A 14,272-nucleotide genomic window follows, 5' to 3' on the forward strand; every position below is an offset into this window, starting at 1 on the left:
ACCTCTATGTTCATTGCAGCATTATTTACAATAGCTAAGTTATAAAAGCAATCTAGGTGTTCATTGATAAACAAATAGATAAAGATGTAGTACATATATACAATGGAATATTACTCAGCCGTTAAAAAAGAATAAAATCTTGCCATTTGCAACAACATGGATAGACTGAGAGGGTATGGTGCTAAGTGAAATAAGTCAGAGAAAGACAAATACCATATGATTTCACTTATATGTGGAACCTAAAAAACAAAATAAATGAACAAACGAAATAGAAACTCATAGATACAGAGAACAAACTGATGGTTGCCCTATGGAAGGGAGGTTGGGGGGATGGGAAAAAAGGTGAAGGGAATTAAGAAGTACAAATTGCCGGTTATAAAAATAGTCACAGGAGTGTAAAGTATACAAATATAGTCAATAATATTGTAATAACTATATATGGTGCCAGATGGGTACTAGACTTACCATGGTGATTACTTCACAAGGTATGTAAATGTGTAATCACTATGTTGTTCATCTGAAACTAATATAATATAGTATGTCAACTATAATTGAAAAATAAATTAAAAATAAAAGTTTGAGAAAATTTGAGAAATACCTCTGTTATGGAATGATCTTAGCAATGGAGAAAAGTCTGTATAATACCCCCACTGTTTATCTAAAAAAAAGGAAAAGCAAATACATTTTCATAGTTATTTACACATATCTATACATCTATACGTATACATATTTTTAATGGAACAATAATCAAGCAAATAAAAAAATGTTACTTATAGGAAGAGTAGAAGAACAAGGGGATAGAGACAGAGACAGACTTCTGAATATGCCTTATTCTTCATATTTGACTTTGGAACCACATAAATGCTTTATATCATTATAAAACAAAATTAAATTTTAAAATATAAGCTCTAGAAATTGAACGCAAATGAAACAGATAAGCTTATCTATGTGTCAAGTTCATGAAACAACCACACATAGGTGAATTCTTTCAAGGAACTTGAAAATACAGAATTATAAACACTAAATAAATAAAATCTTAAACTATGTTCAATAACCACATTGCTAGAAACAATATTGGCACTGTTATTCTCAAACTATATAGATCAATAGAGCAAATAGTATTATGTTAATATAATTAGGAACTAGTATTTTCAGCAAAAGAGAAAAAAGATGCAAACTTTTAAAATAAAAGAAGTTTAGATGTAATGCTACATGTGAATAGAAAATGTCAGTGAGCTCACAATGTATTTTCTCTGAAAGAAATACAAAGAGTACCCCCACTCTGCCCATTAAAAGGCCCAACTTCAATGAGCACCCCAGATCTGGATTGTGAACTTTCGATGTCCACACTAACGTCCTCATTAAAACGAGTGGTGATCCTTGGAGAAATGTCTGATTCCAGGACAAGGACAGGAAATGTACAAAATGAGTTGGGAGCATCTTGTCATACCAGGAAGCAAGAAGTTACTAAAGACTAATGAGGTTGTGCCAACAGGACCCCAGAGCCAACCTGAAGAAGCTCTCATTGGACAAAGGCAAGACAATTAGAGCAGCAAAAGTAACAATGAGTGCAATGAATTAAAATATATTAAATATATTTAAAACTCTGTGTTCATAATGATACTGAAAAAAAAAAGACTTGGAAGATGTTAGGAAAAACCAACTTATAATTCTAAAAACTGGTAAATAAACAGAGTGTATTCAGAGTGTGTCCCATATGCATCTCAAGACCCTTTCCTCAGTGATTTTACAGACTGTAGACCAAGGGTTTTAACCCAGCACCAGGTCCTATCAGTTGACATTGCATGGTGCAGCCTCCATCACAGAATTCTATTAGGGAAACCCCCAACAGCCACACAGTTGAACTTTGATGGAAAAATGCTTCCCTTTGTCAATGCTTTGGGTCTTGGCTACCTTATACACTCACTAAAATCACCAATCCAGGCACTAAGAGAAACTGAATAATAGACTGCAATAAATTGGGCTAGAAGCAAGAATATTAATAAAGTTAGAAGTGATAAAATAAAGCCATATATGACATGCCCACAGCTGCCAGCATGTTTAACAAGAAAAATGGTGAACAGCTAAAAGCTTTTCGCCTAAGATCAGGAACAAGACAAGATTACCCACTCTCACCACTGTTATTCAACATAGTAGTGGCAGTCCTAGCCAAAACAATTAGGCAGGAAAAAGAAAAGAAAAGTTATCTAAATTGGAAAGGAAGAAGTAAAAATTATTCTATTTACAGATGATGTGATATTATAAAGAGAAACCCTTGAAGACCACACACAAAAAAAAAACTTGCTAGAGCTAATAAATTTAGTAGAGTTACAGGATATAATATCAATATACAAAAATCAGTTTTGCTTCTGCACACTAATAACAAACTATCAAAAAGAGAAGTTAAAAAAACAATTCCATTTATAATTGCATCAAGAGAATAAAACGCCTAGGAATAAACTTAACCAAGGAGGTTAAAGACCTGTACACTGAAAACTATAGGACATTGAAGAAAGAAATTGAAGAAGATACAAATAAATGAGAAAAATATTCCATGCTCATACTACCCAGAACAATCTACAGATTAAATGCACTCTCTATTAGAATTCCAATGACTTTTTTTACAGAAATAGAACAATCAGAAATTTTATATGAAACAACCCCAAAAGACCCCAAAAAGCCAAAGCAATTTTAAGAAAGAACCAAACCAGGGGCCTCACACGTTCAGATTTCAAAATATATTACAAAGCTAGAGCAATCAAAACAGTGTGATAATGGCATAAAAACAAACACTTAGATCAATGGAACAGAATAGAGTCCAGAAATAAACCCACACGTATGTGGTCAGTTAATTTACAACAAAGGAGCCAAAAATATACAGTGGGTAAAGAATAGTCTCTTCAACAGATGATTTTGGGAAAACTGGACAGCTACATGCAAAAGAATGAAATTCAACCACTATCTTACCCCAATCATAAAAATCAACTCAAAATGTATTAAAGACTTGAACATAAGACTTAAAACTATAAAACTCCTAGAAGAAAACATGGGGGTAAGCTCTTTGACATAGATCTTGGCAATGATTTTTTTGGGTTTGACACTAAAAGCAAAGGAAACTAAAGCAAAAATAGACAAGCGAAAAGCTTCTACACAGCAAAGAAAACCATTACAAAATGAAAAGGCAGCCTACTGAATGGGAAAAAATATTTGCACATCATATATCTCATAAGGAATTAATATCCAAAATAAAGAACTCATACAACTTAACAGCAAATAAAACAATCTGATTTTTTTTTAAAAAGAGTAGAAGATCAGAATAGACATCTTTCCAAAGGTGACCTACAAATGGCCAGCAAGTACATGAAAAGGTGCTTGACATCACTAGTCATCAGGGAAATGCAAATCAAAAACACAATGAAATATCACTTCACCCTTGTTAGAATGTCATCAGAAAGACAAGAGATAACAAGTGTCGGCACTGTTGATGGGAATATAAATTAGTGCAGCCACTATGGAAAACAGTATAGAGGTTCCTCAATAAATTAAAAATAGAACTACTATATGACCCAGCAACCCCACTTCTAGGTGTATATAATGGCATATTATTCAGCCATGAAAAAGAAGGAAATGCTGCCATTTGTAACAACATGGATGGACCTTGAGGGCATTATGCTAGGTGAAATAAGCCAGATATGTAGAATCTAAAAAAAAGTGAAACATAAAAACAGAAAGTAGAAAAGTAATTGCCAAGGGGTGGGGAAAGTAGGGAGAGGTTGATATAGGGTTCAAACTTTCCACTATAAGATAAATAAGGTCTGAGTATCTAATGTCTAACATGATGACTATGGTGATAATACTGAATTGTATAATTGAAATTTGCTAAGAGAGTAGAACTTAAACACGCACACACAAACAGATAAATATGTGAGGTGATAGATATGTTAACTAACTAGATGAAGGAATTCTTTCACAATGCATATGTATATCAAATCGCCACAATGCACACTTAAAATATCTTACAATTTTATGTCAATTACACTTCAATAAAGCTGAAATTCAAAGAAAGGTGATGACTGCTGTCAAAACAGTATAGCTTTGAGATCTTGAGAAAAATTAGTTACCTTCCAGCTAGCAGATGATTTTTTTTTCAAATCTTGTCAAGTTTATGAAGTCCACTGGACTTCTCTTAGGTGGATGTCCATTCCTCCTCCTTTCACATTTCATAATAAGGTAAATATGTGAAAAGGGCTTTGAAACTGTAAGGTGCCATGTATGCATTGGTCATGAGAAGTTACTATTCCTTAGTTCCCAAAACAAAATCTCTCTTCCTGAATTTCCTCTGTCTTCCACAGCCGACTCCTCCAAACACTGAGTGGACAAATTAGGAGCTAGATCTTAAAAAGTGGAGAGTCAGAGGACCAGGGGATCTCATTAACAAGGGGAAGTGCTGGCCAGGGGAGCCAGATTGATTCCCCACTCCCCATCCCCAGTCAGATGGGATCAGGTGCTGGAAGAGGCCTTCGAGTCTTCCCATGCTCTCCATGCCCTTCTCCTGAACCTGCCACTGTGCTGCATGGTGGTGACACTTGCTCTATCTGCCTCACAGGGAGTCCGAACATGTGGCAGACGTGGCCTTCCTGGGCACCCGGGCTGGCCTCCTCAGAAGCACCTTGTTCGTGGGCTCCGAGAAGGTCTCTGACAAGTGAGTTCCTGCTGGGTGCCCAGGAGCGGGATCCCTGTAGGGTGCTCCTGTGGCATGTGGTCAGGCAGGGATGTGGACTCCTGGAGTGCAGGTAGGGTGGAAGGGTTGGGTTTACAGAGTGAGAGGGTCCTAAAAGTAACCCTTCCTCCCAGGCTTAGACACACCTGGAGGTGACCTTGGGAGAGGAGGGAGGGCAGCCCAATCAAGCAAGAGAGCCACCAAGACGTTGAGTTTGGAAGAGTTCATCACTTCCTCAGAAACCTAGAAAATGTTTTCCCCCAGGAAGAAGGGTCTCTATGTGACAGGTTAAATCTTCTGGCTGTGTCCCCTCTTTTGTTGATACTTTACCCATGCCCTAAGCCAGAAATTATCAACTGGGGGAGATTTACCCCACCCCAGGGACATTGAGCAATGTCTGGAGACATTTTTGGTTGTCACGACATAGGGAGGAGGGGGGCGGGGGGGGAGATTGTTACTGTCATCTAGAGAGTGGAGACCAGGGATGCTTCTAAATGTCCTGCAGCATGCAGGACAGCCCCTACAACAATCATCTGGCCATAAATCTCAGTAATGCTAAGACTGAAAAATCCTGCTCCAAGCAAAGCCCAGATTCTGGGAGAATCCTGCTATGCCCAGGCACCTGCCACCTGGTTTCCTCCCCACCAAGTGTTATAGCAGAGGGAGGGTGGGGACCCAGAGGAGGGTTCTGGCAGTGGGAGGGGGTAGCAGAGCCACCTGTGCTCTGCAAACCACGAGACTCAAATAGCTGAAGGGCACCAGGCTTCCGGAGGAGAAAACCTGAGGGGGCTCCTGAACAGACTTGACCCCTCAGTCCTCACCTCCCACCCACTGGCTGCTCCTCCCACTAAATCCAAGAGCACTTAGCTATGGAGCGCCATCTTTGAGTTTCTTCCAGGACTCTGACAGATCCATGCTTGCTAGAAAGCTGAGGCTTTCTAAGAAAACAAATTAAGTTGCTCTTTCCTCTTCCCACCTCCCCTCACTCCCTGAGAAATAGAAAAAGAGAGAAGCAAGCTGCTTTGCTGACCTTTCTCATGGCCCCATCAGAGACGAAGCAAATAACTTAGACAGATTGGACTGGTGGGTAAACTGTGGGTTCACCCTTGACCTTGAACTGTGTGGGGAACTTTCCTCCCAATTATTCTACCCACTTGTACTTCCTCATCCCCTTAAGCTGCACCCTGATCAGAAAATCACATGTCCGTTGCACCAGGGAACCACACCGGGCAGTGTGAAGGGGGAAAGCATCACGGCATTCCCCTGCATCCTCTCTAAAAGCCTTCTAAGAATGGAAAAGAAAAATCTCATGCAGACAGACCTTCTCAAGTCAGGGACAGCCAGTCGCACATGCACCACACAACTCCAGGGGGTTCCCTTTACCTAAATCATGATGTGACTGGAAGCCCAGGAATTGTGCAACAGGCAGGTTGGCTCCTGGGGCATGCAGGCCAGGCAGTCTTAAAATCCCTCAACTACCCACTTGTAGGCTGTCCACAGGAACATTTCTAACCCCACCAGCTTCTCCCTGCCTCCCACTCTGCTCCTGGACCAGCACTCCCTTCTGCCGGCTGGTGTGTGCTCAGGGAATGCAAAACTATAATTAGCAAGGTAAAGCTGCTCAAAAAAAAGAAAACTCATAATGCATTCTAAAACCTAGAGGCAATAACTTTTGAAGTGACCATTTGGGAGAATTTATGCTAGTATATTAGCTCAGCGAAGGAGTTAACTATATAATTTCCTTACTCAGACATACTAATTAGGCAGACAAAAAGAAATTAGGCTATATTCAAAAGAAATAAACCCTACAGGCAAAGAAGTTTACATAAAAATGGAAAGTATTCTTTTGTAATACAGGCCCCACACCTCTCCTCCTTACTAATGTGCCAGTCATCAGATGCAATAGCAGTTGATTCTGGGGACGTTGTCGGCAATAGCAGTTTAGGAGCCAATATTTTCTACCTGCAGCTTCACCAAAGCAGAGGGGAATCACTGCCTTGGCCCGGACAAGATGACAGTGTTTGAAAAGAAGTAGGGGATGAACATGTTCCCAGATTTGGAGGAGAAACCAAATCTTTCTCCTTGCAGGAAGTTCCTGACCCCTGAAGATGAGGCCAGCATGTTCACCATGGACCACTTCCCTCTGTGGTACCGCCAGGCCGCTGAGCAGCCCGCCGGCAGCTTTGTCTTCAATCTCCGTTTGGCAGAAGGACCAGGTAATCACGCCCTTGTGCTCCGGGGCCCAGGGGGACCAGGGTGCCCCGCTCCTCCTGCGCTCTTAGTGATATGGGGCAGAACTCCTGACCTCCAGGTTGCCTCCTTACTCTCCTCCTGACACGTGACAGTGACTTGAGAAAGCTCACTGGGGCTTTACCGCTTGGCTGGTCTCTGCCTTGCATATGAGGCAGGTCGCTATGTTCTCCGGCCAGCAGTCAAAGTTGGCAGTTAAAATCCAGCATGAAACGAAGGAAAAAGATTTGACCAAAAGTCAAGAAGAGCTGAATTCTAGCCCAAATTCCAAATAGGAGAATATGGGATGAGTTCATCTCTAAGATTCTTCTATTTCTAAACATCTGAGTATCTCTGAAAGTTCCTTAAACCACCCAGATGAAAGTAACACTTGTTCCATCTGGGACTGTCATACTTTCTGAGCTACCGCCCCCCCACAGCTCTTCACAAACAGGGGAAGCAGCCTGGGTTCCACTCCCTGGGGTCTCCCAGGAACAGCAACAATGAGCTCCCGGCCTGCTCCTCAGAAATTCCCAGTAATAATGGGGTGCCTCCCCCTGGCAGGCCACTGGGGGCTTGAAGAGTAAGAGGCAGGGTGGCCAAAGGTGGGCCCCAAGGACCAAGCCAGCAAACCCCACTGGTCCAAGGACCAGGAAGTGTTTCAGAGCCGTGGGTACCCAACTCCCAGCCCCCAGCCCACACTCTGAAAAATGACCCAAAAAAGAAAAATTAAGTGATTTTAACAGAGCACCAAGAAAACAGTAGAACATTTAGAACAGAAAGAGAACCTCACCCACTAGATATACATGTGAAGAGACCATGGCCTAGAGAGGCAGAAGGGTTGTCCAGGCCTCCAAGGGCGCTGCCAGAGCGAGCTCTCCACCGGTCACCTCTGGGGTAGCCTGACCTTAGCACGGTGGAGCAAGGGGCCCTGGAAAGTATCCACACTCAGGTCAGAGTGAGATGAGGAAGAGAAAAAGGAGGAGGGACAATGGGAGCCATGAGAAAGGAGAGGGAAGTGCGGGAGTAGATTGGAATTAGGATTGCACGGCCTCTTTGACAGCCCCCCACCAAACCCTCCCAGCCACCACTTCCACTAAAACCATCCTTTGGTTTCCTGATAGAGAAACACCCTGAGCTGACAGCCGGGGAGGCCCTCTGGGGCTGCGGCAATGAGGAGGGGTCCCCTCTCTGCCCTCTGGGTGTCTTCTTCTCCTTGTGCTTAAGCCCACATCTTCCTCTTATGCCAGTTCCTTCCACTCAATGTATCGTTAATGTGTTTTACAAAATGCTTTTCTGCACATAACACACTTAATCTGCACAACCCTACAAGATAAGTGGTTATTCTCCCTCTTCTTACACAGGGAGAATCCGAGACTCAGAGAGGTTCTGTGTCTTGCCCAGGATTACACAGCTAGGGAACCACAGAGCCAGCCTAAATTCAAGTCCGCTCACCAAAGTCTGGGCTCTGTTACTGAACCGAGTGGAAGGCAGGAAGGGGAGGGTGACAGTGAGTGCCGTCATTCCCAGTGAAAGCTGAGAGGGAGGTTCTCAAAGCCAAGGTTAAGCTCCCCTTGCCACACTGCCCATCGGAGCCAGAATGAAGCAGCTCTTCCTTCCTGGCACCACCTTGGCACTACAGCAGCACCAGGGGCTCCTGGGGAGGTTCTCTGGGATGAGGCCCTGGCCCCTGTCCCCAGCCCAAGGTGATAGGGTCTCTCCTGCCAGCATTGTCACTGGGACGTGCCTGCTGGCTGCTGGGGGAGCTTTTTGTGGCTGTGAGGTAGGAGGGTGGGTGGGTGGGAAATGAGCCACAAGGAGAAGAGGGGGAAGCTGGCAACCCAAAAAAGAGGGACCGTTGAGTTGGGAGGTAGGAGCTTGCTCCCTTTTCACACCCTCACTTACTGGCTTAACTCATGCATATGCTTAGGGACACGTGGACACCTCTGCACACCCCCATTCTCCCTCAAAGAAAACAACAACATTTTCATTTCAAAGGGAGGGGGTGCCCCTAGAGGCAGAGGAGTCAGCTCAGGATCTGCCTCTCCAGGCTGACTCCGTTGCCCTTTGCCTGGGCCTGGTGGACTGAGCTCTGCCCACATGGAGCTGTCTTTTGTCAGAGCCTGAGAAACCTGCCTGCATAGAACAGAGTCTTGCCAGTGCCCAGGCGACTTGGGCCTGTTATTTTCGCTTCCACAGCCCCTGGGCCTGACCTCGCCAGCAGCTGGTAGCCTGCTCGTTCACCCCAGGTGCTGGACCACGTAGCTGCAAGGAGACCTAGGTGCTGAAATTTCTGATGCCTCCAGAGACTGTGTCATTAGGGCCCCCACATTTTCACTTGGATGTCTCCTACAAGCCTATAGAGCACACATACAATGAAAGGTCTGTCCCAGACCTGCTGGCCTGGAGAACACTGCAGAGGGGTCATCCATATCGGTATCATCCAGACATTTCTAGGAGCATGGTGAGGAAGCTGACTTGTGTCCGTTGTAGTCCCTTGGCAAATTCCTACAATTGAGGACAACCTCACATGTCGTAAGTCCCTAGAATCAGAGTAATTTTAAATTTCTGTGGAATATCTGATTATAGCAAAGTGAGATGGATAATCTCAGCAAAATAGCAGATATGAGAAATGAGCAGTTTAAGTTTCATTACAACTGACACTGTAATAACAATCTCCACACAACAAGACTTTCATGACCCATTTGTTTCAACATTTGGTATAATGACAGTCTAACAAAAGAACACATGATAAAATTTGCTCCTTTCTTGGATTTTTTTAATAATGGAACTTGACCTATAGGACAAGAGTGCTTTGAAAAGCTAATCCAGGTCCTTGGACGCAGCAGTCCCCAACCTTTTTGAGGGACCGGTGCTCCTCTGAGAATCTGATGCCTGATGATCTGAGATGGCGCTGAGGTGGTGATGCTAGCGCTGGGGAGTGGCTGCAAATACAGATGAAGCTTCGCTCTCTGGCCCACTGCTCACCTCCTGCTGTGTGGCCTGGTTCCTAACAGGCCACGGACCAGTACCAGTCTGTGGCCCGGGGGCTGGGGACTCCTGCATGGACAGAGGAAAATTAAGAAGCCCAAGGTCATGTACTAGCCTGCACCAGCTCAGGGCCAGAAAGCTCTGTTTTAATGCAGAGCTGAAACTGCCATCTATGTCCTGCTCCTACGTTGACCCGATCTCCTAAAAGAGGTGGAAAAGCAACTCCTGCCCTTCAGGAGCCTGGCAGAGACCCCTAAAAGTGTGGTAACAAGCTGCAAAGTGAGTGAAAGACATGACTGAAGGACACTGTGGTGGTGGCAGGGGGGCCACCAATGACCAAGATTTATGGAGTGCCTCAGATGTGTCAGACGCCAGCCAGCTTTCTGTGCCTGATGCAGCCCTAGTGTCTGGCTTCCTGAAGGGGCTGTCAGTGTCACCCTGACTCATGTGACCGATGAAGGACGATCCAGAATCAGCCACCACCGAATCCTGGAATGCAGCCTGTCCTTCTGCTAGAAAGAATCATCTGATGCAACACAAGTCTTCTCGGTGGAACACATGCCAAAAGGACAGTCACAGCAGCATCCCTGCGTTCCAGTGAGACAGCAGCAAGCAGACAGGTTTGCTGCCCTGAGACAAAGAAAACTCAGTGTCTGGTGACACTGCATTGTCCGAGTGGCCAGGGGCCACAACATATTTATCTGGCAGGTTCAGATCTGCACAGAAAGGAGCCAGCGCTCTGCCAAGACCAGTGGTTGGTGGTAACACAGTTGTCACAGCAACAACTTCCCCTAACAGCCCCCTCAGTTGTTCAAGAAATGTCCTCTCCTGGTATTTATACTTGTCTTCTCAGCCTGTCCCAACCACTGCTCTTCCCCAGCTGCTAAGAAAGTGACTTGGCAATTTTTGTTTCCCTAGAAAGTCCGGGCGAGCCGGTGGTAGTAACAGCGAGCACAGCTGTGGCAGTGACAGTGGATAAGAAGACAGCCATTGCTGCAGGTAGGAGCTGCCCTTTGTGCTGCTGAGGCCAGGAAGTTGTGAGTCAATGTTAAGAATAAGGCACATGGTAACAGCAGGGGGCCCCTGCCTATGGTCTGGGGTGTAGTCCTCAGCTCTAAGTTTTCCCAGGTGAAATGTGGGACTGAGGGTAATGAGGTCTCCCCAAGTAATTGTGTTTATAAAAGAGTAAAACCTTAGGTCTAAAAGGATTTGGGAAGTATGTAAAATAAAGTCCATATAGGTTGAGAGATCTACTGAAGGTCAGAGACTGCAACTTAGACCTCCTTTCCATACTTCTGCATGCCTCTTCCCTTTCCACCCTGTGGGTCTAGTGCCCCTTCGAAGAAAAAACTGGACTGTGACTCAAATCCTAAAGTTAGACCTTAATAAGTGTTCTCAGCATGTGCCAGGCACTTAGGAGTCTGCTTTCCATGCACATCTTCATGCCGTCTTTAGGGTGATCCAGGGAAGCCAAGATTTTTGGCTCCATTTTACAGATGAAGAAACTAAGCACAGAAAAGTTATTTGCCCAAAGTCTCACAACTAATAATTAATGCAGCTAGAATTTGAACTCAAATTACCTGTCTTTAAGCCCTGCATTCACTACCATGTGTTGCAATTTGCCCCAAATGTAATGAGAACACCCAGTGACTCTGTGGTTTTTTGGTGCCTAGAAAAGCCCTTGGAATTTCTGCCTCATTGTCTGAGAGCTATCAGGCCCGTGTGATGAAGCCTCCTTATCCTGGTTTCAGCTTCCATGTCTCAGTTCCAGCTGTGTTCTGAAAAGTCGCGTGATCCAATGGGCACTCGAGCATCAGCCGTCATGCATCCTTGAATTAAGCACCTGTCCTGCTTCCCTGGGGACTCCAAAGCTGGAGTAGGGCAGAGCAGGCAGGATCAGTGCACCTCCTTCCCCCAGGGTGAATTCAGGGCAAAGGGGATGGAGGAGCAGGCTGGGGTCAGGTGGTCCAACTCTCTCTTCCTGTCTCAAGGAGGGCACAGGGCCATCCTGACTGAGACTCTTGGGCTGCTTTCTGCTCTGGGATAGCAGGTGGAGGAGAATGACTTGGTCTGATGTTGCTCAACTTCTGTATTAGGAAACACTTGCATCACGGACAGTCTTTAGGATGCACCACTATAGCATTTGGAAGGGAACTCGTGCCACCCTGTCCATTTTTTTCTTAGTCCATAGCAAGCTAATTCCAGACCCATTTCTAGGCCAAGATTTGACCACAATCTTGTCTCTCTAAAGACCATTCTATGGTCCCTCCTGAGTCTGTGCCTGTTTTTCTCCCTCTATGATATGGGCCTTTCCAGCCCTTGCATACCTGAAAGTCTAGGAAAGAGAAGGGACATGGGGTCAGGCTGCTCGCTGTGCTTTCCTGCACTCTCCAATTATTTGATATCATTTTTAACTCAGAGCTGAATTGGAGCCGTGAGGGGTTGCCATAGAAACTGTGTCCTGGTGTCTCTGGTTTAACACACTGTAGACAATCCCTCTGATGCTCTGGGGCTCATAGATGTGACAGGAAAAGGATGAGGCACTGGAGACCTTATACTTCAATTATTACTTTTTTCTGGTCTCCTTTTGTAATTTCCTCTCCCTGGCTTATGACTCAGCCTCCCTGATCCTGGGACTAGTGGGGGCCTACAGTACAAGGCAGAGTAGGCAGCTTATTTGTGATCCTGGCAGTTTTGTCCCTTGGAAACTGGTGGCGCTATGTGCATGTGAGCTGGGTGAGCATGGTGTCTGATGGGCAGGCTGCATGTGTAATTTTGTGCTCTGAGCAAGGCGGAAAGGGCACCCGGACCAGCTACAGAGGCCAGCTGCGTGTCAGGAAATGTGTGTATTATGCCGTGGGTTCATACAGGAGGGCAGATGAATGAGGAGGGATCGTTTTTATCCCTAAGCTGTTTATACAAAATTTCTAGAAATCTAACTCTTTTATCAGGATCTATCTCCAATCCTCCGCACCCTCCAGGCCCTAGTTGGGGAACATTGCCAAACAGAATGATGGTGACACCATAACCTGCAAGTGTGTTTCTCTAACACATGTTCTACAATATACATGTGCCCCTGACAGAGACCTTCGCGCATTAGGCCTGCTGTCTGGAGCTGCACGAGGTGTCTCTCTTTAGAGTTCCACCCATGTATGAACGGGCCTCACCATCAGGCCTCATATGCATACTCAGGACAACCTGAGTAACATATCTGTGCATTGCCCAGACCTGTGCCAGGCTTGTGAACGACCCTGTCCTCTGCTTCTGCAGTGGGGTTTAAGGAAGTCTTTGTTCTCAGGTCTGCCATAACTGTTACGGTTACAGCGGGGCAACACTCCACAGTAATCACCACCTAGAAAGAGGAACAGCCCAGTTCTGCCAGGAGCCCAGCCGAGCTCCAGGAATGGAGACCCCAGGGGTTCCCTTCTCCCTGGGGTTTGCTCCAGTTCACTGGGGTGCCATCGGAAGGAAGCCTCCTGGGAAGGGGAAAATTCCACTTTGGTTTCTGAAGACAACAGACCATATAGCCCAGCCCAGTCAGCCAGAGGCTAGTCCAGACCTGGAGGTGGGTCACTTGGGCTTTGGGTGGACAAGCGACCCTGGCCTCACTCTCACTCATCTCTTCTCCTGGTCCCCCCATCCCCAGCCCTCCAGTCTGTAAGCCTGATTCCCTACCTACTGAAGGGATCCTGTCTGTAAACCCAGAATGTCATCTGCCTGTTTCTAAAGTTGGTCTTGAAAATGCAAGATGATAATAGGTGAAATGGGCTCCTCTTTCATGTCAGCAAACCCCTTAACCTCACCCAAGCTGATGAAACCCAGTCAGCAGAGAAGTCCCCTACCCACTCTTAGGGAGCCTTCCCCCCTCCCGCCCCCTATTACACAGTGGGGTCCTCTGGGCAGATGTATGCCTTCCTGACTCATGAGCCCATCTGCCCTTGGCTGCCAGGGCAGGTTCACTAAGCTAGGGTGAATGAGCACCCCCAGGGCACAGAACAGTGATAGGTCTCCACCTCCACTTCTTCACTTCACAGCCACCAGCCTGAGGCTCGCATATCCTGCTGTCAGGCCAGCACATGGGTGAGCTTACCATGCTCAGCTGTATTATCTGTTCTAATCCAGAACTTGGCCCTCCACTCTCTCCCGGTGGCTCCCCAAGGCAAGGCCTCGGGCAGGAGGCTCCCACCTCTTATGGAGTTCTGGACATTGGGGTGACACCCAGCAGTACTTTGCACATCTGCTTGGGAGGTGAGTGGGCAGGAAGCCACTCCCCCAGCACCCACATCCCCTCCCCACCTCAGGAAACCAGGAAGTACATAGGAAAATACAGTC

The 14,272-nt window shown here is 45.7% G+C and overlaps 1 protein-coding gene across 1 annotated transcript in view; it reads left to right on the plus strand.

The window, feature by feature from the left end:
• Positions 1–14,272, plus strand: part of CACNA2D4 (calcium voltage-gated channel auxiliary subunit alpha2delta 4) — a 130,294-nt gene that overhangs the window by 75,023 nt on the left and 40,999 nt on the right. The window contains exons 24-26 of the mRNA XM_011367884.2: positions 4,607–4,702; positions 6,809–6,936; positions 10,859–10,939. Coding sequence (XP_011366186.1) covers positions 4,607–4,702; positions 6,809–6,936; positions 10,859–10,939 — 305 coding nt within the window. The remainder of the gene's footprint in view (positions 1–4,606; positions 4,703–6,808; positions 6,937–10,858; positions 10,940–14,272) is intronic.

The sequence above is a fragment of the Pteropus vampyrus genome, unplaced genomic scaffold (assembly GCF_000151845.1).
Source record: "Pteropus vampyrus isolate Shadow unplaced genomic scaffold, Pvam_2.0 Scaffold137, whole genome shotgun sequence".
NCBI lineage: Eukaryota > Metazoa > Chordata > Mammalia > Chiroptera > Pteropodidae > Pteropus > Pteropus vampyrus.